The following is a 23,768-nucleotide window of genomic DNA, read 5'->3' as shown; positions in this document are numbered from 1 at the left end:
TTAAAATGGTTAAAATGATGAATTTGTGTTGAATACATTTTTCTTTACCTAAGAAAGATACAAAGGCTGGGCATGGTGTCACACAACTTTAAATCCCAGCATTGTGGAAGTAGAGGTAGGCAAATCTATATGAATCTGAGGCCAGCCTGGTCTACATAGTGAGTTCCTTGCCAGCCAGAGCAAAGAACTCACTATGTAGACCCTGTCTCAAAAAGCCTAAAAGAGGGAGGGGGTTATACAAGGGACTAAGGGTGTAGCTCAATGATATAGCACTTATTTAGTATATGTGAGGCTCTAGTATATGGGACATTAGCACCATAAAAAAAAAAAAAAAAGGTTTTTTTGGTTTAGTTTGTTTTTAATCACATTACCTCCAGTTGAGGTTACTTCTGGATAGTTCCATATGTGATAGGGGCTTTTAGTTTTAGAAATACAGGATTCATTGTCTTTTGATTTTTACCACATTTGTTGATTGTATTTGTGTACATGTACACGCACAAGTGTGCACACATTTACCATAGTACATGTGTGGAATTCAGAATACAGCTTGCAAGAATAGGTTCTGTCCTTCTACCAGAAATTGACTCAGGTTGTTAGGCTTGGTTGTTAGGCTCAGTAGCCTTTACACAGTGAGCCATCTTGTTCACCTGGAAACAGAATTCCTTACTGGTCTTTTAAATGTTAGACTGCCAATCTATCACTTTCCCCTCATCCTTCTATGTACTGAACCCAAATCAATAAACTTTAGTTAGGAAAATTAAATTCTCTTTCCTGTCAATTTTCAGCATTTTATGTATTTTGAGATCCGGTCTCATGTGGCCCAGGCATATGTAACTTTGTTGGTCCTGCCTCATTTTCTGAGTGCTAGGATTACAGGTGTGCTCCACTGTCCCTAATTTTATGAGGTCTTAGGGATTAAAACCCAGCAAACCCAGAGCTTTGTGAATGTTGGGCAAATGTCACAGCAATTGAACCACACCAACTGAACTTCAGCCTTTGTGTATAACTTCCTTATCATGAAGTTCACCTATCTTAACATATTCAAGCCAGTATATCTATAATTCTCTAGACATCAAGATTTTCTCTAAACTGCCATCAAACCTCCTTTGAAAATTTGCTTGTAGATTTATTTATGGATAATGTTGCCTGCATGTATGTATGTGTACCATGTTAAGTGCTTTGTTGCAGAAGAGGTCAGAAGAGGACATCAGATCCCCTGAAACTAAAATTCCAGATGGTTGGGAGTCTCCATGTAGGCACTGGGACCCAAAGCTGGGTCCTCCTCAAGAGCAGTAACAGCTTTTAACTGCTAAGGCCTCATATGTTGCTACCTACGCAGTAGGGGAAGAGCAGTCCTCTTATTTTTAACCTAATTTGCTTTTCTGTGACCTTCAAAAGCCTTCAGCATTTCTCAAATTTGAAAAATTTTAGCTACAAAGCCACTAAAATTAATATAAAAAGGTTTCTGAATAGCAGCATACAGTCTATCTCATTTATAGATTGTTTTTTAAGTTTATCAGCTTATTACAATTTATTTGTAGCCTCACATCTTTTTTTTTTGCCTTTTTATTTATTCTTCTCTCATATATTACATCCCAATTGCAGTTTTCCCTCCCTCCGCTCTCCCTAGTCTCTTCCCCCTATCTCCCCTTTCCCAGATCCACTTCCTCTCAGAAAAGAGCAGGCTTTCCTAGGGACATCAACCAAATACACACATAACAAGCTACAATAAGACACATAGTCTCACATCAAGTCTGGATGAGTAGGTGGAAAAGGGTCCCAAAGGCAGGCAGAAGAGTCAGACAGTCCCCACTCCCACTGTTAGAAATCCCACAAGAACACCGAACTACACAACCATAACATATATGCAGAGGACCTAGGTCAGACCCCTACAAGCTCCCTGATCTCTGTAACCCCAGTCAGTTAGTTCTGTGGGCCATTCTTGTGATGTACTTGATCCTTCTGGCTCCTCCAATCCTTCCTTCTCCTCTGCAGGACTCCCCAAGCTCCACCTAGTATTTAGCTGTGGGACTCTGCATCTGCTCCCATCATTTCCTGAATGAAGTCTCTTTGATGCTAGGCTCCGATCCTAAAATAACCTCAAATGTTTATTCACACACTTTCAATGTTATTTGTGGACATGTGACAAACTAAGCTTTTTGAGTCACCAAGAATTAAATTCTCAGCCACGTGGTTGTGGTGCATGCCCTTAATCCCAGCACTCTTGAGGCAGATGCAGGTGGATCTCTATGAGTTGAGGCCAGCCTGGTCTAGAGAATGAGTTCTAGGATACCAATTCTACACAGAGAAACCCTGTCTTGGGGTGGACCATTCTCAAGCCAGGTGTGGTAGCACACATCTTTGATCCCAGCACTGGGGAGGCAGAAGCAGGTAGGACTTGAGTTCCAAGCCAACCTCGTTTGCATAGTTCCATAACAGCCAGGGCTTTGTAGAAGAGACCCTGTTTCAAAACAAAACAAGGAATTCTCAGCCCCAAAATTAAGTGAGACACAGATATGTTGCCCTGTTTTCAGATCTTCTGTGAATACCTGTCTTTTCATAGTCTACCTAATATGTTGGATTTTTAAAATAAGTTTTTAAAGATTTACTATATATGTATATGCAGTTTGCCTATGTATACCCACACACACATATATGTACCATGTTTGTGCTTACAACTGGTTGTGAGCCAGTATGTGGGTACCTGGAATCAAACCCCAGTATCTTAACCACTGAGCTGTCTCTGCAGCCCCACCTCATACGTTTTTACATTTTTTTTCCCACTTATGATGTCAGTTTAATATGGTTGCCAAATGAAGATGCCTCAAATTCTGAAATGCAGGAAGGCTTGACTAATAGAGAAAATAAAGTGTTTGAAAACTTCATTGAGGCATGAGTGCTATTGGCCATGAGTTCAATGTTAATTGATAAGAAGCACACAAAGTTATGTCTTGATGAGTTGACAAAATGAGTGTGCATGGAGGCCAACAGGAAACTGGCCTCTAGGAGCAGGGTTTAGTTCAGTCTGTGTGAATTATATAGAGTGTCATTATTACACATGGTGTGTATACATAACTGCCTAGTCACTGGGCCATTGCTGCTCTCATTGATACAGGTTAACAATGAGGAAGGGTTGGTCATGATGAAGGATCGTATTTATTTGGGCAGGTAATGACAATTCTTCAAGGATAAAAATAACTTTAAAATAGTTTTGAGAGCTGGAGAGATGGCCTAGTAGTTAAGAGCATTTGTTTCTTTTCCAGAGTTCTTGGGTTCAGTTTTTAGTAACCTACATGATGGCTCACAACAGTCTATAACTCTATTCCCAGGGATCTAACACCCTCTTGAGTTCTCCAAGGGCACCAGGTACACACATGGTACACAGACATACATGCAGGCAAAACAGCCACACATGTTAAATACAAAAATGAAATAGGTTTCAGACAAAGTAAGAATATATGGTTCTCCTGCAAGAATAAGAAAGGCAAACTGGGCTATTCTTCTTTGGACACTTTTGTGTATTGATGGTTCTACTCTTGCTTTTGAAGATTTTGTGTAAGACTTTACATGAAAACAAGATGCCAGTACTTAAAAAAAAAAAAAAAAAAAAAAAGTGAGTCAGAGATATTGAACAGTAGTAAAGGTCTTACTTGCCTTGCATACAGAGCAATAGATTTTTCTCCTCAACACCGCAAACATACAAATTGTTTTCTATATACATATTTCCCTCAAATGATTTAAGAAAGATATATTTGCTTAAAAAATAAAAATTTGGGCTAGCTCTGGAGATGGATGCCTTTAATCCCAGCACTAGGGAGGTACAGGCAGACAGATTTTTCTTAGTTCAAGGTCATGATATGTGAGTTCCAGGACAGTTGGTTATGCAGAGAGACCCTGCCTCAAACAAAACAAACGATAGATTAGAACTTTTATTATCAACAATAAAGATCATATTCATTATAAAATTATCACATTTTAAGAAAAAATATAGCCCCCTAACTTAAAGATGTAATTAAATATTTCCAAATTTTTAAATTTTCATATCTCAATGTCATAAGTATATATATTTTTCTTTAGATCTTCCTGTCACATCAATACCTAATGAAAAGAAACTTTTATTTCTTGCTTAGAATAGAGGACTAACATGTCAAATATTAAAGAATCATTTGTATGCAGTAATAGATTCATGTTTATAAAAATTCAGAAGCTTAGAATTAGGTAGAATGTACATTAGATTTTGGTCCTTTGGATGCAGGTGATTAATATGTTATTAAATTATCATTAAACCTAAGTGGCCTGGGTTGGGCATGGTAGTGCATGTCTGTAATCCCAGAACTCAGGAAGTAGAGAGGCAGGAGGATTAGAAGCTCAGGCTTATTCTTGGCTGGGCGACAAGTCGGAAGCCAGGCAAGGCTAGTTGAGACCCTCTTCTCTCCCTTTCTCATTCAGGATACCATGATTAGAAATGCATGCAGTTCAATGTCCCTCTTATATTAAAAACTAGTCACAGCCTTGATGTTAACAGATTGTCGTCGTTCTTACTTTGAGTTAATATCCATAAAAAGAATCATTTAGTGCAGAGGTCATAAAGAATGTTCCTGTATTATAGACACTGTACTTTCTCTTTCTCCAAAAACTTGTATATTAAATTAAACTTAATTATAACCTTTCTTAAAGCAGATATACTTACATACAATGTCTGACACTAAAATTTAATATAATAGAGAAGAAAGCAAGGCTGTCCCTAGGACCAGCAAGATGGCTGCGTGGTAAAAGTGCTTGCTGTCCAAGCCTGATGACTTAAGTTTGATCCTCGGAAGCCATGGTAGAAGAAGGAACTAAATCCTGAAAGTTGTCCTCTGCCATCACACTCAGTGCCGTGGCATGTGCACACAACCCCACACACACGTACACAAATCAGAATTTCTTAAAAAGACCGTGTCTGTGAAAATTGGGATTTCACTGAAGCCTTTCCTTTTCTATTTCATAGAGCCAAACTTACTGAGTGGCACTGCACATAGTGTGAACAAGAGAGGTGTGAAAAGAAGAGACCTGGACATAGAAGAACTTAGAGAGATCCTTTCTCCTCTCTTACCTTTTGTGCGAATTGAACACATCTTACCTATAAACAGCGAGGTCTTAAGTGATGCTGTAAGTTCATTTCTTCTCTCGTTACTTTCAGGAAAGAAATGCCAAATTTACCCTGTTTTATCTTTACAATTATTTTTCCTACTAGTAAAATACTTGAAACTAGATTTCCTTAGAACATAAACAAATAAATGCCTGTTTTGGTACAGTGTTGTGTCCCCAGTGTCTGACATAGTACAAAAAGTGTGCTTGGTACTTATGTTGCTTGATGCTGATGGATAAATAGGTAGTGGGTCTTGCTTACAAGAACATAGTTTTTAGGGGAATTTATTTGGTCATTTGTCAGTGTAAATAAATTTGATCTCTATGAAAAGATAGAAATTACCTTTGCAGACTCTTCAAGAACAGCAGAAAATCAGAGGAGGGACATTGGTACATATATGTAAGCTTTATGAACCACGTGAGTCATTTTAGACTCAGTTGAAAACTAATGGAAATGGGCAAACTTTAATTCCAATATTCAGGAATCAAAGGTAGGCAGGTCACTGTGTAAGTTCAAGGCCGGCCAGCCTGATCTACATGGGGAGTTCTAGGACAGCCAGGTCTACAGTGAGAGACCTTGTCTTGAAAATAACAGAGAGGAGAGAAAAAAAAAAAAAAAGCTGGGCAATGGTTGCACATGTCTTTAATCCCAGTTCTTGGGAGGCAGAGGCAGGTGGATCTCTATGAGTTAGAGACCAGCGTGGTCTACAGAGTGAGTTCCAGGACAGCCAGGGCTACACAGAGAAACTCTGTCTTGAAAAACAAAAACAAACCCAAAAAAGAAAAGAAAATGACAGGTAAAAGGGGGAAATATATATTAATGGAGTTAATTGTGTTATGCATAATTTTTTAAAAGGTGTGTGTGTGTGTGTGTGTGTGTTCCCATGTGCACTCACCTAAGCACAGAGGGCACTAGAGGGCATCAGAACCCTGCAAGCTAGAGTTGTAGGCCTTTGCAGGATTCCTGTCTTGTTATAGGGGTGCTAAAATATCAAATGAAGTCCTCATGATTGCTCTTGAGCCATCTATCCAGCTTATAAAGTAACTTTTTTTAACTAATAAAATTACTTGAATTAATGAATGTAATCTATATATTCACTTGTATAAGTTATAAACACAAATTTTCTTTATCAAATTTACATAACAATACATACATAGAATACAATGTAATGAATGTTTTCAGAGCATTTTATATTATGTGATGACTAAATCTGCTCAATTAGCATACCTACCACCATACATACTTGTAGTTTTCTTTTTGTAGTAAGAAACTTTAGAATGCCTTATTGGCTTTTTTAAAATACAAAGTACATTATTGTTACCTAGTCATCCTAGTATGTAAAAGAACACAGGGATTTATTTCTTGTAATAACAGTTTGTTGACCTGTATCCATTTCCTATGTACTTCTTTTTGCCTCTAATAACAACTAATTTTTCTTAACTTCCTTGAGATTGTTTTTAGATTCCATGAATGAGATTGCATGCCTGGCATACTTCACTTAGCATAATGCCTATCCATGTGGTGATTGACATGACAGTAGACGTTGAGTCATATGAAGTTTGTATTTTTAATTTCTCAAATAACTTCCACACTATTTTCCATAAAGCAGTCCTATTACTTTTCTACCAACAATCTGTAGTGATTTCATTTTCTCTACATTCCTGCTGGTACATTCTGGTTTTTGGTAGGTTTTGGGGTTTTTTTTGTTTTTTTTTTAATTTGTTTATTTTTTGAGACAAGGTCTCACTATGTAGCTATCTTAGTTAGGGTTTCTATTGATGTGAAAAGACATCATGACCATGGAAACTCTTGTAAAGGAAAACATTTAATTGGGTTTGGCTTACAGGTTCCAAGGTTTACTCTATTATTGTCATGAGAGGAAGCATGGTGGCACACAGGCAAACATGTTGCTGGAGAAGGAACCAAGATTCTATATCTAGACCCACAAGCAGCAGGAAGAGAGAGAGACACTGGGCCTGGCTTGAGCATTTGAAACCTCAAAGCCTATCCCCATGACATACTTCCTCCAGCAAGGCCACAACTAATAGTGCTGCTCCTCCCTAGTGACCAAACATTTAAACCTGAGTCCATGGAGGCCATTTTTTAAATAAACCACTTCAATAGCCTTACCTGGCCTAAGTGCAGAATTTAGATTACACTTGCCTCCTACTCACAGGGATCCACTTGCTCCTGTTTCCAGAGTGCTGGGATTAGAGGTAGATGTCCAATATGTCCAGCTCTTCCTATCTCCTCATGTTTTTTATTTGACTTTCGTCTTAGGGTTTCGATTGCTGTGAAGAGACACAATGACCAAGACAACTCTTAATAAAACAAACAACCAAAAAATATATTTAATTGGGTATGGCTTACAGTTTGAGAGGTTCAGTCCATTACCATCATGGTAGGAAGCTTAGCAGCCTCCAGGTGGGCAGCAAGAAGAGTGCGTATACTGTCATACCTTGAGCACAGGAGACTTCAAAGCCCATCCCTACAGTGACACACTTTCTCCAACAAGGCCATATCTCCTAATAGTGCCACTCCTGTGGCCAAGCATTCAAACACATGAGTCTACGGGAGCCATACCTGTTCAGATCACCATACCTTGTCTTGAAGATCAGTGAAGTTGAACATGATTTCACATACCTGCTTGACCCTTTATGTCTTCTTTTGAAAAATGTCTCTTATGGATCATTTTTCTTTATTTTCCGAACATGATTTCTCTGTGTATCCCTGACTGTTCTGGAGCTTTTACTGTAGACCAGACTAGCCTGGAACTCAGAGATCCACTTGCCTCCTTAATGCTGATTAAAGGCACGGGCCACCAGCACACAGCTACTAAGCTGCTGTCTTAGTTAAGGCTTCTATTGCTATACTAAAACACCATGACCAAAGCAACTTGATTGGAGGGATTATTTCAGTTTACAGCTCCCCAGCACAGTCCATCACTGAAGGAAGTCAGGGCATGAATTGGATGCAGAAGTCATGGAGGAGTCCTGCTTATGGTTTGCTCCTCCTTGCTTGTTAAATCTGCTTTCTTAGAGCACCTATGACCAACAGCCCAGGGGTGCTACTAGACTGGGGCCAGTGAACTGACTGGGTCCTTGTATATCATTATCATTCAAGAAAATGCCCTACAGATTTGCCTGCAAACCATTCATATAGAGGCATTTTCTCAATTAAGATTCTTTCTTTCCAAATCCTGGAAAGATCCTGATTTATGTCAAATTGACATATGAGCCAACACAGTTGAGTATCTTTCATGTTTTGGGTAGTAATCTCTTTATCAGATGTAAGTTTGCACATATTTTATTCAACACTGAAGCTGTCCTTAACTTTGCTATGCAGAGCTTTCAGTTTGATGCAGTTCCATTTGTCTCTTTTTGCTTTTGTTGCTTCTAAAAACCTTGCCAGAAACCCTTTGCCTGTGTTTTGTTTTAGAAATTTTATAGTTTTGTATCTTTTAATCTACTTGGAGTTAATTATGTGAGTAGTAAGAGATAGGGATCTATTCGCTTTTCTGCATGTGGATATTTAATTTTCCAAACACCGTTTATTGAGCAAGCTACTACCAAATCAGGTACATTTTGCCCACCATACAGTATGCCTATCATGAGACAAGTTTTGAAAATAGAGTTTCTTCACAAGGCTAACACTTTAGCATGAGGAAAGAAACTTAAGTTTCAAGTCTGCTTTGGGATGTTTTTGGAATAAAGAAGCTGGGTGATTTAAGGAACAGATTAAAGTGAAGTAATATCAGTTGTCTGCACGTGTCATAAGATTTCTTGGTTCTTCATAGCATGGACATTTAGAAAATGGAACTCTAACATGATCTGAGTATGGGTTTTTCATCCTCCTGAGGATCCTATTCCTAGGTATTTTAGTATTTTTTTGTAGCTATTATATGGGATAATTGTGTCAATTTTTTTCATAGCGCTCACTGTTAGTGTGTAGGAGTGCTTCTTGATGTTGTGTGTTGATTTTTTTTATCCTACTGTTTTTCTTAATTTGTTTATTAAATCTGAAGATCTAACTTTTTTGGTGAAATCTTTAGGGTTTTCTCTAAATAAGATCGTGTCATATACAAACAAAGAAATTTTAACTTCCTTCCATTTTTGAATCCTTTATTTCTTTCTCCTGTGGAATTACTTTGTCGAGGACCTCAGTACCATGTTGAGTAGAAATGACAAGATGGTTATGTTTGTCTCCATTCATTATGATATTAGTTAGCTATGGGTCTGTAATATATAGCCTTTATTATAGTAGGATAAATTCCTTCTATATCTAACTTGTTTAGTTTTTATCATGAAGGGAGCTTGAATCTTGTTGTATTTTTTTTCTACACCTATAGACATCATTATATTTATCTTTGTTATGTTAATGTGATGATGCATCACATTTGAACTGCCATTACATCCCTGGGATAGTTCCCACCACATGATGGTGGATGTTCTTCTTATGTATGTATGTGCAAGTGTAGGCGTTCATGTAGAGGTCAGAGGGTGGACAGCTTTCAGGAGTCAGTTCTATCCTTTCAGCCTATGGATTTCAGGGATTGAACTCAGGTGGTCAGGCTTAGTGGTGAGTACTTCTTCACCCACTAAGCCATTTTTCCAGCCCCAGTGATGGGTATTCTTTTAAGGTCTCATTGAATCCAGTTTACATTTAGTTTATAAGTGACAACTGATCTCCATTTTTGTTGTTTTATTGTTGTGTCTTTGATATCATGTTAATATTGATGTCATAGGATGAGCCTGCATTTATTCTTTTCTCTTTGGTTTTTTGAAATAGTTTGAGAAGAGTTTGCCATTCTTTAAAAGGCTTTTTTGTTGTTGTTGTTTTGTTTTTTTGTGTTTTTTTGTGCTGGGCGGTGGTAGCACATGCCTTTTATCACAGCACTTGGGAGGCAGAGGCAGATGGATCTCTGTGGGCCAGCCTGGTCTACAGAGTGAGTTCCAAGACAACCAGGGCTACACAGAGAAACCTTGTCTCAATAATAATAACAACAATAACAATAAGAGCTTTAATTTCTCCAGCTGTTAATAGTCTATTTAGGTTTTCTAGTTTTTTTAATTTATTTTTATTCTATACATGTGATTGCCTGTGTATATGTCTGTGAAGAGATGATCAGATTTCCTAAAACTGGAGTGACAAAAGACAGTTACAAGCCATCATGTTGGTGAATAAGTGCTCTTAATCACTGAGCCATTTCTTCAGCCCTGTTTTAATTCCTCCTCCTATTATTATTATTATTATTATTATTATTATTATTATTATTATTATTTGCATGAGTGTATATTAGTCAGGGTTCCCTAGAGGAACAGAAGTGATAGAATGAATCTATCTCTGCAGACACTTCCTTCTTTGTTGCCCTTTATATAGGCTGCTACTAGAAGATGTGGCCCAGATTTAAAGTGGATTTTCCCACCTCAAACAGTCTAGATTTAGGGTGAGTCTTCCCACTTCAAATAATTCAATCAAGAATAATCCCTCACTGGTATATCCAGACTTGACACATTTTGGTACAGCTGCTTGGGTTTTAGTTATATACTTGACAACCAAGAACAGCTATCACAAGATGCTTTGCCCATGTATATGTCAGAGCACCATGTATTTGCCTGGTTCTCACAAGGCTAGAAGAGGATGTCAGATCCCCTGGAACTGGAGTTAGAGATAGTTGTGAATCACCATGTGGATTAAACTGGAAGTTGAACTCCAGTCCTCTGGAAGAGCAGCCAGTGCTCTTAACCACTGAGCCATCTTTCCAGCTTCAGTTTTCTTTTCAGAATCACTTGTAATAGGTTGTATATTTCCATGAATTGATCTATGTCTTTTATATTATCCAGTTTATTATTTATGGTGACCTCCTGTTCCAGATATTTCTGTGAAATGAATTGGTTTGCCTTTTTTTTTTTTTTTTTTTTTTTTTTGAGGCAGGGTTTCTCTGTGTGACAGCTCTGGCTGTCCTGGAATCTGCTTTGTAGACCAGGCTGACCTCAAACTCACAGAAATCTACCTGCCTCTGCCTCCTTGAGTGCTGGGATTAAAGGCATGTGCCACACCTGTTGTTATGAATCTTTTTTTCTTATTCTTGCCGAGGTTTATTAATCTTTGTTATTTTTTCAAAAGACCAACTCTTGGACTGGCTAGATGACCCTAGACAGGCTCTTGCTCTGTTTCTTGAGGTATGGTGTTAAATTGCTTAGAGACTGTTCTATAGTTCTTCAGAAGATAGCACAATGAAAAAATAATTCTTCCGACTTAACATATTTTACACTAATATTAAGCAAGGAAGGCAAAAAAGTAGCCTAGAAAAAAATACAGATTAATAATTAAATATCGGGGGGCTGGAGAGATGGCTCAGAGGTTAAGAGCACTGGCCCCTCTTCCAAAGGGTCTGAGTTCGATTCCCAGCAACCACATGGGATCTGGTGCCCTCTTCTGATGAGTAGGTGTATATGCAAGGCAGAATTGTATACATAATAAATAAATCTTTAAAAAAAAAAAAAGAATTAAATATTGGGCTGGAGAGATGGCTCAGAGCACTGGCTGCTCTTATAGAAGTCCTGAGTTCCCAGCCACCGCATGGTGGCTCACAACCATCTATAATGAGATCTGATGCCTCTTCTGGTGTGCGTGTGTACATGCAGACAGAACATTGTATACATAATAAATAAATCTAAAAAATAAATAAAATATTCAAAAACAAGTATCATAATTATCATCAATAATTAGCTCCTTAAGAAATCAGAGAAATTTTACTTTGTTGAGCATGAAACTGGTTCCTGTTAGAGGTCCTTTTGTCGCCCCACAACTCCCTGAAGAGGTATTGGTAGCTAGTAGTTGCTAGAGGGAGAGGAAGTTGTTTTCATCAGGAATACAGTCAATCTTAAGTTGCTCTTGCTCGGGCTGGAGAGATGGCTCAGTGATTAAGAGAACTCACTGCTTGTCCAGGGGTCTTCAGTTCCCCTTGTTGTGGCTCACAACTATCTATACTGAGATCTGATGCCTTCTTCTGCTATGCAGCTGTAACATGCAGATAGAGCACTCATATATGTAAAAATAAATAAATCTTTAGTGAGGCATGGTGGCGCATACCTGTAATCCCAGCATTCAGGGAGGCAGAGACAGGTGGATCTCTATGAGTTCGAGGCCAGCCTGAGTCCAGGACAACCAAGGCTACATAGAGAAACCCAGTTGGAAGGGGAAAAAAGTTGTTCATACTCCAGTAAATAGCCCCACATCCATGCTAATGCAAGCAACCTATTTAGATCCCAGTAGCTCTAAAAACAACAAGCAAAAGACATGAACATAGAGTTTGTTAAGAAGAAGGGGTTCTGTGGCAATGGGAGAGGGTAACAGAGGTGACAGTTAACAAATATATGCATGTGTAAAACTGTCAAAGAATTAGTAAATAATAAAGTAGTAAGTTATGTGTCCCTAGGAAGCCAGTAAGGTTTGAAACACGACTACTATCACAGGTTGGGAGTACAGTGCTGCTTAATAACACTGTTGGTTGCAGCGGTTAAACATGTTACTAAGAGCCATCAATATGTTCATACTCTTCGGTCTTCTTTCAGAGACTATCCATATTATGAATAAATCTGTGTGCATGTGTGTATGTGTGTGTGTATATATATATATTCAGATGTTTAATATTTTCTAAATATTTGGCAGTCTCCTAAGTTTGTAGTAACACTGAAAGTAAGACTATATGACTTACATATTCAGGATAATAATTTACTGCCTTGAATAAATAGCTTGTAAAAACTATTCAGGACCAAGCAGCATGGTGCACACCTTTTTAATCCCAGCACTCAGGAGGTAGAGGCAGATGGATCTCTGAGATCTAGGACAGACAGGGCTACAGAAAAACCCTGAGGGCAAGGGGGAGAGAAACAGTACAGTGTAATAAAATCTCATGGGTATAGAATTCTGTTACGCAAAACTTCATTTGGAAAAGTCTGAAAGAAAATATATTAATAGAATCATAGTTTAGTGGATTTTTTCTTTACTTTTTAAATACTATGCTGTTTTATTAATTTAAAATAACTTAAATTATTATCAGGTAGATATTTAGTATATTAAAAAGGAGTAGACCTAGGGAAATAATTTTCAGTTCTATTTAAAATTCTAGACCCAGACTAGATTGATTCTTTTCTTGGTTTTGTTTATTTGTTCGTTTTTTCAAGATAGGGTGCTCTGTAGACCAGGCTAGCCCTAAACTCAGAGATCTGCCTACCTCTGCCTCCAGAGTGCTGGGTATAAAGGTTGGGCCACCATGCCCAACCAATTAATTTTTTTATTCTATTTAGAAAACTGTTGTTGGGACACTGTTTAAGATCTATGTTCTTACTTGTGATTTTTTTTTAAGATTTATTTATTTTATGTAGATGAATGCTCTGTCTGCATATATGCCTGCACACCAGAAAAGGGCATCAGATCCCAATATAGATGGTTGTGAGCCACCATGTGGTTGCTGGGAATTGAACTCAGGACCTCTGGAGCAGCAGACAGTGCTCTTAACCACTGAGCCATCTCTCCAGCCCCTACTTACTTGTTCTTAATTCCATACTTACTTAGCCCAACATAGATTCACTTGTGACTGTGCATTTCTGTGTTCTCCTAGTAGGTACTAGTATGTACCATGCCAAATGTCTGTCATTTATCCTTTACCATCACAAGAGGACCTAAAGGCCTTGATTTATGGGTTCCCAGGGGTGACACTTAAACATCTTAGTCTTATGGCTCCCAGTTCTAGAACCACACAGATTCTACAGTGGGCCCTTAAGGTTAAACAAGGCATCTGAACATATAGTTCACCAGTGCTACTATAGGCCCACATCTAAAGTGGTTTCCCCAGTAGACTGAAAAGTGTTCATACATTCTCTGATTTGGGCTGTTTGGGTTTAGTGCCAGGTCACGCTGCCTGAAAAGAAAGCCCATTCTATAGTATCTAGTGCTTAAGTAAGGCCAACTCTATTTTGTTTTGTCTTGGTTAGTGGTGGGAGCAGAATGAACAAGGGATAAACAATCAGTTTTCATCAAGTTTTGTGCAAATTAATCCAAATTAATAAATTTACATTTTGTAAAGTCATCAGTCCTCTAGAGGAAAATGGGCAGTTCAGGTACTTTTCTCCTTGCTGAGTTCTTTAGTACTGCTAAACATGTAGGGTGTTGCTAAGTTTACATAATAAGATTCCTAAGCTTTTATTTAAATGGTGCTAAAGTTTGTGTGATTGTTTTGGAGATGTAAATATTGTTGTCTTACTAGTATTTTAGTGCTGCATATGTCTTGTTATCTATTTTTAAATGTTTGTTTTTAAGATGAAAAGAGGCTTGATCAGTACACCCCCATCAGATATGCTTCCTACAACAGAAGGAGGAAAGTCAAATGCTTGGCTACGGCAAAAAAATGCTGGCATATATGTTCGTCCACGACTGTTTTCTCCCTATGTGGAAGAAGCAAAGGTAATGAAAACATTAGAAGGTAACAGATGAGCTTATTACCAATCACATGCACTGAGATTTATTATTTGGAAGTCACCCAGACATCCAGTAACAGGGAAATTGAAAGTAAATTCTAGTTTGTCAGTGGTTTTCTGGATGTTTTTAAAACTTGTTAAGATGCATTTTACCTCATTGCCTTGCAAATCGTTGTAACTGCATAACATAGCTGTGCTTTACACTCTGTACAGTGGGGAAATGACTATAGTAGGCTGCTTTTGCTTATCTTCCTCATAACTAAGACACATGTGATTTCTTTTTTTTTTTTTAAGATTTATTTATTGATTATGTATACAATGTTGTCTGCATATAAACCTGCAGGACAGAAGAGGGCACCGGATCTCATTATAGATGGTTTGAGCCACCATGTGGTTGCTGGGAATTGAACTCATAACCTTGGGAAGAGCAGCCAGTGCTCTTAACCTTTGAGCCATCTCTCCAGCTCCCCACATGTGATTTCTTAAAGTAGCCTTCCCGAGTAACTGGTTTTGAGTTCAGTTTAGTTTTAGGGTAAGCATAAAACTAAGTTTTTATAACCCAAGTTGTAATGTTATTAATAAATAGCAGACCCTGTGTGTGCTGTAATAGAAAACTCTGCAAGAAAATATGTGAAAACAAAACACTAAGTCTTATTAGATGTATTCACACATAACTTTGATATGGAGTTTGAAATCAGCAACATGATTCTGGTTTTTGTTGTTGTTGTTGTTGTTGTTGTTGTTGTTGTTGTTGTTTTTAGACTGGGTCTTACTTTGTAGCCCTGGCTGTGCTGTCCTCAAACTCACAGAGATCTGCCTGCCTCTGCCTTGAAAGTGCTGGGATTAAAGGTTTGTCCCACTACATCTGACACAAAGTGCTAGGATTAAAGTGTGCATCACAATGCCTGGCCAAATAATCAGTGTTTTGTATTTTGAGCTTTTTGTTGCATCTGATACTTAGCGTATGTATATATTGTGTATTATTTGTGTATAGTTTTATTTGATTAATTTTATAGTCAAATTTTTTGAAGATGATTTTATCTTTTCGAGGTACTTTAAAAAGAGAGGCACTTTCTTCTTTCACCACTAATTTTAAACTTCATGAGGAATGGTAACTTCGTGCCTTTTTATATGATGATGATGATGATGATGATGCTCTTACTGCAAGTGAGATCTAAGTGAAGGCTGACCAGTTCTGTTCTGATGTTCTAGTCAGTACTGGACGAGATGATGGTGGAACAGACAGACCTGGTGCGACTACGAATGGTTCGAATGTCCAACGTCCCAGACACACTGTACATGGTCAGCAGTGCTGTGCCCCAGTGCTGCCACATGATCAGCCACCAGCAGATTAGCAGCAACCAGTCAAGCCCTCCATCAGTTGTAGCCAATGAAATTCCAGGTAAGGCAGAACCTATCTATTTCTTTTTGTGATTGCTGTTTGAACCTCACTCTTACATATGGTAATTCTCCCCACACTTCAGTACCTTGTGCGTTATTTCATTGCCAGATATGCGCTGTGGGGCAGAATCATTCCTGTTAAGAATGACTAGCTTAGAGGAATTCAGATTTTTTTCTGTCAGATAAGAACCTTTTGAGACAGACCTGATGGCACATACTTGTCATCCTAAAATCCATGAGGGAAAGTCAAGAAGATCCTGTCTTATAAACAGAAGCCTTCAGGAGGTGACCACAGCCTGTTCTGTACTCCTCTCCCAGTGCAATCCCTGTCACCTCCTAGAGGTGGTTTCACCACACCCAGGTGTTCTGGAGTCCTGGCTTATGATTTGTCATCCTTGATTTATAACTGTCACGTCCAAATGAATGATGGTTAGTGGCCAGAAACTTAACTGCCACCCGTTACCACTTGCCATTGCAGGCTTCAAAATAAATCCAACCAACTGGCATTATAAACAGTACCATTCATTTCTCCTTAAACAGCTATGGAAAGTTGAATGACACAGAACACAGCTTTTCATCAAATTCACAGTTTCGTTTTGAACTGTTATTATCTTCAAGAGTTTTATCATATTTGGCTGCTCTGTGTTTACTTATATGTACATTGGGGTAATAATGAAAAAAGAAGCCAGCCAGGCCCTCCTTTCAGGAAGGCAGCAACAGGCGAATCTCTGTGAGTTCAAGGCCAGCCTCATCTACAAGACGAGTCCAGGATGGCCAACGCTACACAGAAACCTGTCTCAAAAACCAACAAAAGCAATGTGAAGAGAGATTCTTTTTCTGTTGTACAATTTGAAGGTTTGCTATAGTAATACTTACTTCTTTTCTTTTTTTCTTTCTATTTCTTTTTTTCCTTTATTTTTTTATTTTATTTTATTTTATTTTTTTTAATGAGATAGGGTCTCACTATGTAGCCCAGGCTAGCCTGGAACTGTGTGAACCAGTCTGGCCTCGTACTCCCTGCTTCTGTCTCCCAAGCATTAGGATTAGAGGTTGTGTCATTACCCCCAGCCTAATAGTCTTTTCTTTAAGCCTGAGTCAGTGCAGATGCATATTAGCATAATGTCATCTTGGAATTTAACCTCAAAATCCCAAAACATTCACAGTATGATTGGGAAAGTTAAACTTGCCTCTGTCATTCAGCTGATGAGGCATGGCCCTACCAAGGTTTTTTTTTTCTATCCTTCCCCAGCACACTAAAGGAAAGCTGTGCAGCTTAATGGAGAAGGCTGTCTAGCTGCGCCACTTACATATATGACTTTGGACTGAACATTAATCTCCTGTTCCATAGAATGCAGATAATGCCTCCTCTCCAGGGTCAATGTAGACTTCAGGAAGTGTCACTGCTATATTCTTAGGAGTCTGCCTGGTTCAAAGTAAGCACTCAGGAACTGTAGGCCCCACTCTAGTGGTTGTGTCCTGAATCATAGGCTTCGTCTCCTGGATGCCTCAGCTCAGGTCGCTAAGCAGTTTTCATGCCTTTCTTCTCCTTCCACTGCTTTGTGGCCGTATAACCTCCCTAGCAGCTACTCAGTGCTCACACGACCATGTATGTTGCTACCCAATTGAAAGAATATGGCTGTGTTCCAATAAAACCACACTCAGGGTGGCTCCAGACCATTTGCTTTCTCCTTTTGTCTTAGGTTCACTATTGCTGTGATCAAACATCAGGCCGAAAAGCAACTAGGAGAGGAAAAGTTGACATTTTTACATTAATTCCATCATTGAAGGAAGTCAAGACAGAAACTCCAACAAGGCAGGAACCTAAGGCAGAAGCTGATATAGAGGCCACAGAGAGGTGCTGCTTACTGACTTGTTCCCCATAGCTTGCTCAGCCTACTTTCTCGGAACCCAGGATTACCAGCCCTGGGATGGCACCACCCACATTGGGCCAGATCCTCCCCCACTAATCACTGATTAAGAAGATGCTCTACAGGCTGGCCCACAGCCTGAACTTATAGAGGCATTTGCCCAGCTGAGGCTCTCTCCTCTCCAGTAAAACCAGTTTATGACAAGTTGATATACAACTAGCCAGCACATTTGTGTTAGGTAGTTTCAGAGTGATTATCGCAGAGTCACGGCTCTGGTTCTATTATCCTCCTATACTTATGACTACCTGGTATACACAGAATGTATTTAAATTGTTCACCTGTCATCTCTCAATACTCTTCTAGTTTGTGCCATTGAGTTCTGAGTTCTGCTGTCAAGCCAGCTATTGTGTCATGCTCTCTTTCATCTGCACATGTTACATGCACCTGATTTCTGCCCAGAAGGCCTCTCCTGCCCTCAGTTCAGCCTGAGAGCTGCTTTGTGCCGTATATTTGCTAACTTAGGGTACAGTCACTAAAGCCAGAATTTTTTGAGAACAGGATTTATGCCCTTTTTTTTTTTTTTTTTCTTTTTTTCTATAAATCTTAATTGCCCAAATTCAAGCCCTGGTGTGTGGTCAGAACTCAAAACAGTTACTTGATATTTTGTTTGTTTGTGGTGGGAAATGAAGCTAGGCAAGCGCCGCCTCACTGAGCTGCATCCTAGCCCAAGTGATGACTATATTTGAAAGATGTGGAACACCCTCCCCCTTCTGAAAAGACTAGTAAAGTGGTCAGGTACAAGTAAAGTGGTTTGGTTTTACTGTTTCTGTTGGTTTGGTTCTTCTGGTCAGGGCTTCTCTGTGTAGCCCTAGCTATCCTGGAAGTCACTCTGTAGAACAAGCTGGCCTCTGCCTCTCAAGGGCTGGGACATATCAGTAAAGCTTTATTTGAGCTGTGGCCAAAAATGATACAACTCAAGAGTTGTTTAGTATAATAAAGAGCTTTTGGAGCCCACAGAAATGTTAAAACCTTGGAAAATAATTGGAGACATAAATTGAACATTTCTAGGAAATTAAAATACTATCTGTAAAATATGTCTGAGAAGATTCTGCTATGGCATATGTTTCCCCTTGTGCTTGCTGAGGAGTCTTGTGTAGCTCAGGAATTGTTCTGTCTTTCTCCTTCTAGTTCCTCGTCTCCTCATTATGAAAGAAATGGTGAGGCGCCTGCAGGAACTGCGGCACACGGAGCAGGTGCAGAGAGCCTATGCACTGAACTGTGGGGAAGGTGCCACTGTCAGCTACGAAATCCAGATCCGAGTGCTGAGAGAGTTCGGTCTTGCAGATGCTGCTGCAGAGCTCCTGCAGGTAGAACACAATACTGACGGGGAGAGGGAGCCTGGGATATCAGTCAGGTCACCCAAGGAGCCCTTGGCTGCTGGTTTTTCTTCGTACTTGTTCTTTTGCTGCCTCTGGTGTCTTTAATAACCTGCAGGTTTCTCCTGGTGAGAGGCAGTGTAGTAGAGCAGCCTGAGCAGAGAGTTGGCTCTGCTGCTTCTTAATCTATTAAGGGATAAAGTCACTGGGCAGAACATTGTATGAAGTACCTGTGTATCTGGTGTATAACGAGCATCTAGCAGGTGGCTACTGCAGAATTCTATTTCAGTAGAGATCGAAGAGAGAACAGAAAATTCCAGGCCTCACTGCTCACTGTATTCCCAGTTTGGCTTCTGTTATACTTACTGGTCTTCCAGGTTTCTTGTTTCTTCTCTTTTTCCCTTAGGAGCAGTTTTCGAACACAACCTAAGAATCGTAAAACAAGTGCTGTTATTTTTTTTTTTTAACCTAGCAAGAAAAAACAAACCCTTATTTCTAGTAATTGGATACAAAAACAACATTGGTTTTACAATTAAAATAGGGCTTGTAAAATAGTCTAGTGAAAATAATTAAATGATAACTGTAAATAAAAATTAATTTATCTGGGCTAAGCGAGGCAAACTTTTACCACGCCCTCAAATACTGTTAGCCTTGATTGCAAATGGTTAGTGTGGTTGTGGTGCTCTTTGGCAAGGCAGCAAATGATATAGGTCTTTCTTTACTGTTGTTTCCATCAGTAAAACTATACAGTGTGGTATTTAACTTTTTTAAATATAATTTTTTTATTTTTTTTGAGATTATAACAATCTCATTATTTCCTCTTACCCTTCCCTCCCCACCCTACCCCTTCCATATATACCCCTCCTCCTTGTTCTCTTTCAAATTTATGGCCTCTCTTTTATTAATTATTGGTGTATGTGTATATGTATTCCTAATTTTGTAAATACAATCTGCTCAGTCTATTGTGTTGCTTATATGTATGTTTCCAGGACTGACCATTTAGTAGTGGATAATCAATTGATGTGCTCTTCCCTGAGAAAGAAGATTTCTCCCACTCAGTATTTCTTAGTTGCTTGTGGTTCTTGGTTTATGGCTAAGGCCTTGTGATTTTCCTCCTTGACTGTTAGCCTGTCTGTTGTTATCATCCTCATTAGGTCATTTCTGTTCCCTTTGCGGTTTTAAATTGCATTTTCTGACTGGGTGTGAAGTCACATGTTTTCAGTCCCAGCAGGAAAATCTCTGTGAGTTAAAGGCCAGCCTAGCCTACATTGGGAGTTCTAGGCCAGTGAGAGCTATATAATGAGACCCTGTCTTTAAAAATAATAAAAAGCCAGATGGTAGTGGTGGTACATGCCTTAGTCCCAGCATTTGGGAGGTAGAGGCAGGTGGATCTCTGAGTTAAGGCCAGTCTGGTCTGCAGAGTAAATTCCAAGGTAGCCAGAGCTACACAGAAAGAAACAAACACTAGCTCAAAGAAAGAAAAAAAGGAAAAAAAAAACTCTTTTTGAAAAAGTATCTTAATTTTATAAATTGTACAGAAACATTCTCTATTTAATCAGTGTCTTCGTCTGACCCACTAATGCATAATGTGTAAGGAATGGTATTTTGTAGTTACTTCAGATAGATACAAAGATGTTGTATCAGAAACTTTCCAGGCAGATCCTTCCTTGGTTTCTGTCTCAGTCTGATCTCTTTAGCAAGGGCATATTTGAGTTAGGTTTTGGAGGTTGGCTTTGTCATGTGATCTTGCTAAAGATGACTGAGCTGCTTCCTAGAGTTGTAGTGGAGCAGCTTTGTCCATGCTGCCCCTGCACTCTGCCCTTCGGTACTACTCTCAGTAAGTACCTGACTTAATTCTCAGCCTGTATATTTCCATTTTTTAAATCTGCTAATAAAGGTACAAAGATAAAGCCAGATGAAGTAGCACACACATGTGCTCACAGCACTTGGAAGGCTGAAGCCAGATGAGGAGTTTAAGGCTAGCCTCTGCTACAGTAGTGAATTAGAGACCAGCTTGTGCTATCAGGGGAAAAGAAAACGTAACACAGCCAGGCATGGTGCACACACCTATAAACTTGGGAGGTTGAGGCCAGAGAATCTGAAGCTCAAGGTCATCCTCAGTTATTATGAGTTCAAGGGCAGCTTAGGCTAAAATGCTAACTTTTACTTTTTTATAATCTTTCTTAGAATCCTCACAAGTTCTTTCCTGAAGAACGCTTTGGGGATGAAAGTCCACTCTTGACAATGAGACAGCCTGGGAGATGTCGTGTCAACAGTACCCCTACTGCAGAAACCATGTTTACAGACCTGGACTCTTTTGTGGCCTTCCATCCACCTTTGCCCCCTCCTCCTCCTCCATACCATCCTCCAGCTACCCCAATCCACAACCAGCTCAAGGCAGGCTGGAAACAAAGGCCTCCCAGTCATCACCCTTCCCGTTCATTTTCTTACCCCTGTAATCATTCACTGTTTCACACCAGAACAGCTCCTAAACCTGGCCCTCCTCCAATCTATTTACCAGGTGTTAAAGTAGCACCTCCCGATTGTACCAACACCACAGGCCTGGGGAGACAGACGGTTGCTGCTGCAGCTGCTGCCGCCTCAGCAGCAATAATGTCTGAGAAGCAAGTGGTAAGTCTACACTTAGATAACTTTCTCTAAATCAGAGGTATAGAACCTTAAAAGCTGTTCCCTCAGTTCTAGGGACCTCACTGGGACTTAGCAATACCCGGAAGTGTTACTGACTAGCTTCAGGGGAATGGGAAAGAGAAGAGCAGGTGTAGATGGGAGAGACTTGAGGTAGCCATAAGCAGTGTCTTCCTGATCACTGCCAGGTAGATGGAGTACAGTGATTGAGCAGTGCACGTGTGTACACCAGTGTGTCCTAATCCTCATGCACATGCATGCATAGAATCTTCTCTTCTGTTCTCCTAAGCACCATGACGCTAATGTCATCAGGGCCAGGGTGGCAAAGACTCCCATTTAGAAAACCAGCAGAAACTCAAGTCCTCATGCATGTCTCCACCTCCGGCTGTCTCATCTGTCAGATCCTCGTTTGGCTCTGCTTTGGTTGCCTGGGCAAGTAGGTGGTAATTAAGAGAGGGTTTTCTTTTGATTTTTGAGCATCTAGAGGTTAGACTTGTGTTTTATGTAATACATTTCAGGAAAAACAGCAATGGCTTCTCATCTTTATATTCTATCAAGTGCTGTCAGCAGCATTCAGGAGAGAAAAATAAAATGTATACCTGTTCAGGAAAACATCATTAAAATAGACCTTGTAGAAAGTGACAAGCTAATTATGTACCTTGGGTCATATTATTATCCTTCCATTTGTGGTCCCTCCATCCCTCCCTGCTCTCCAGTGGCCTAGCCTTACAGTTAAAAAAGTTCTATTTTATATTTTAGGTACAGTTCCCTTTAAAGGTTATATGTTAATTTTGTCACTGATATAGTCCTGACTATAGTGAAAAAATGTAAATAACCTAAATTTCTAATAATAGAGCTAGGTGTGATGATACACACTTAGAAAGTGAAAATAAAAAGCCGGGCATAATGGCACATCTGTAATTCCTGTGCACAAGAAGCAAAAAATGAGAATTGCTACAAATTCGAGGCCACCCAGGGCCACATAGTAAAATCCTGTCTCAAAGAACCAAACCAAGAATGTGGGTGAGAGCTTTGCATATAAAATCTTATTGTGTAAGCAAGAAGACCCAAATTTTGTTATGTTTGGGTTTTTTTACTGTTTAAATTTTGATGTGTATGATTGTGTAACGTGCATATTATGTGTACCACATGCATGCCTGGTGCCCGTGGAGGCCACAAAAGGGTGTTAGATCCCCTGGAACTGGAATCATAGACAATTATGAGTCGCTGTATGGATACTGGGAATTGAACCCAGGTCCTTTGGAAGAATATACAGTTCTCTTAACCACTGCCATCTCTCTAGCCCCCAACACCTAAGTTTAGATTCCTAGGACCCACATAAATGCTGGGAAAGTATGGTAGCCCACTTCTAATTTCAGCCTCAGAAGGTTGAGAAGGGATTTGTCCAGAGTAAGGTGGCTAGACATTATGTCTATGGCTAGACATAATGAACCATTATCAGTGAGTTCTAGGTTTAAGAGGACCAGCCTGCATCAGGTCAGCATGGTAGTACATGCCTTTAATCCCAACACTTGGGAGGCAGGGCTCAAGGCCAGCCTGGTCTACATAATAAATTCCAGGACAGCCATGGTACCTAGAGAGACACTGTCTCAAAGGAGGGCACAGTGGGGTGGGAGATGGGGGGAGGGGAACAACCAGTAGATGAATGATTAAATTACATCTCACTAGTACAGTAAAATGTTATGTGATGATTTTAAGTAATCTCAAAGTTGAGTGGTGTAATTGTGTGTACACTAAATTTTTGAGTTTAATACAGATTCATAGATAAAAAGCTGGAGAGCTACATAATGCTAACAATGATATCTGTCAGAGAGTGCAGTAGTTTGTATTTTTCTGACATGTA

The 23,768-nt window shown here is 39.4% G+C and overlaps 1 protein-coding gene across 1 annotated transcript in view; it reads left to right on the top strand.

Moving 5' to 3' along the window:
- Btbd7 (BTB domain containing 7) overlaps nucleotides 1–23,768 on the top strand; it is a 90,360-nt gene that overhangs the window by 61,343 nt on the left and 5,249 nt on the right. The window contains exons 6-10 of the mRNA XM_021658662.2: nucleotides 4,991–5,151; nucleotides 14,456–14,599; nucleotides 15,826–16,015; nucleotides 19,071–19,249; nucleotides 21,446–21,889. Coding sequence (XP_021514337.2) covers nucleotides 4,991–5,151; nucleotides 14,456–14,599; nucleotides 15,826–16,015; nucleotides 19,071–19,249; nucleotides 21,446–21,889 — 1,118 coding nt within the window. The remainder of the gene's footprint in view (nucleotides 1–4,990; nucleotides 5,152–14,455; nucleotides 14,600–15,825; nucleotides 16,016–19,070; nucleotides 19,250–21,445; nucleotides 21,890–23,768) is intronic.

This window comes from Meriones unguiculatus, chromosome 7 (assembly GCF_030254825.1).
Source record: "Meriones unguiculatus strain TT.TT164.6M chromosome 7, Bangor_MerUng_6.1, whole genome shotgun sequence".
Lineage (NCBI taxonomy): Eukaryota > Metazoa > Chordata > Mammalia > Rodentia > Muridae > Meriones > Meriones unguiculatus.
Note: the sequence above shows the minus strand (reverse complement) of the source record. Positions and strands in the feature narration are given on the sequence as shown.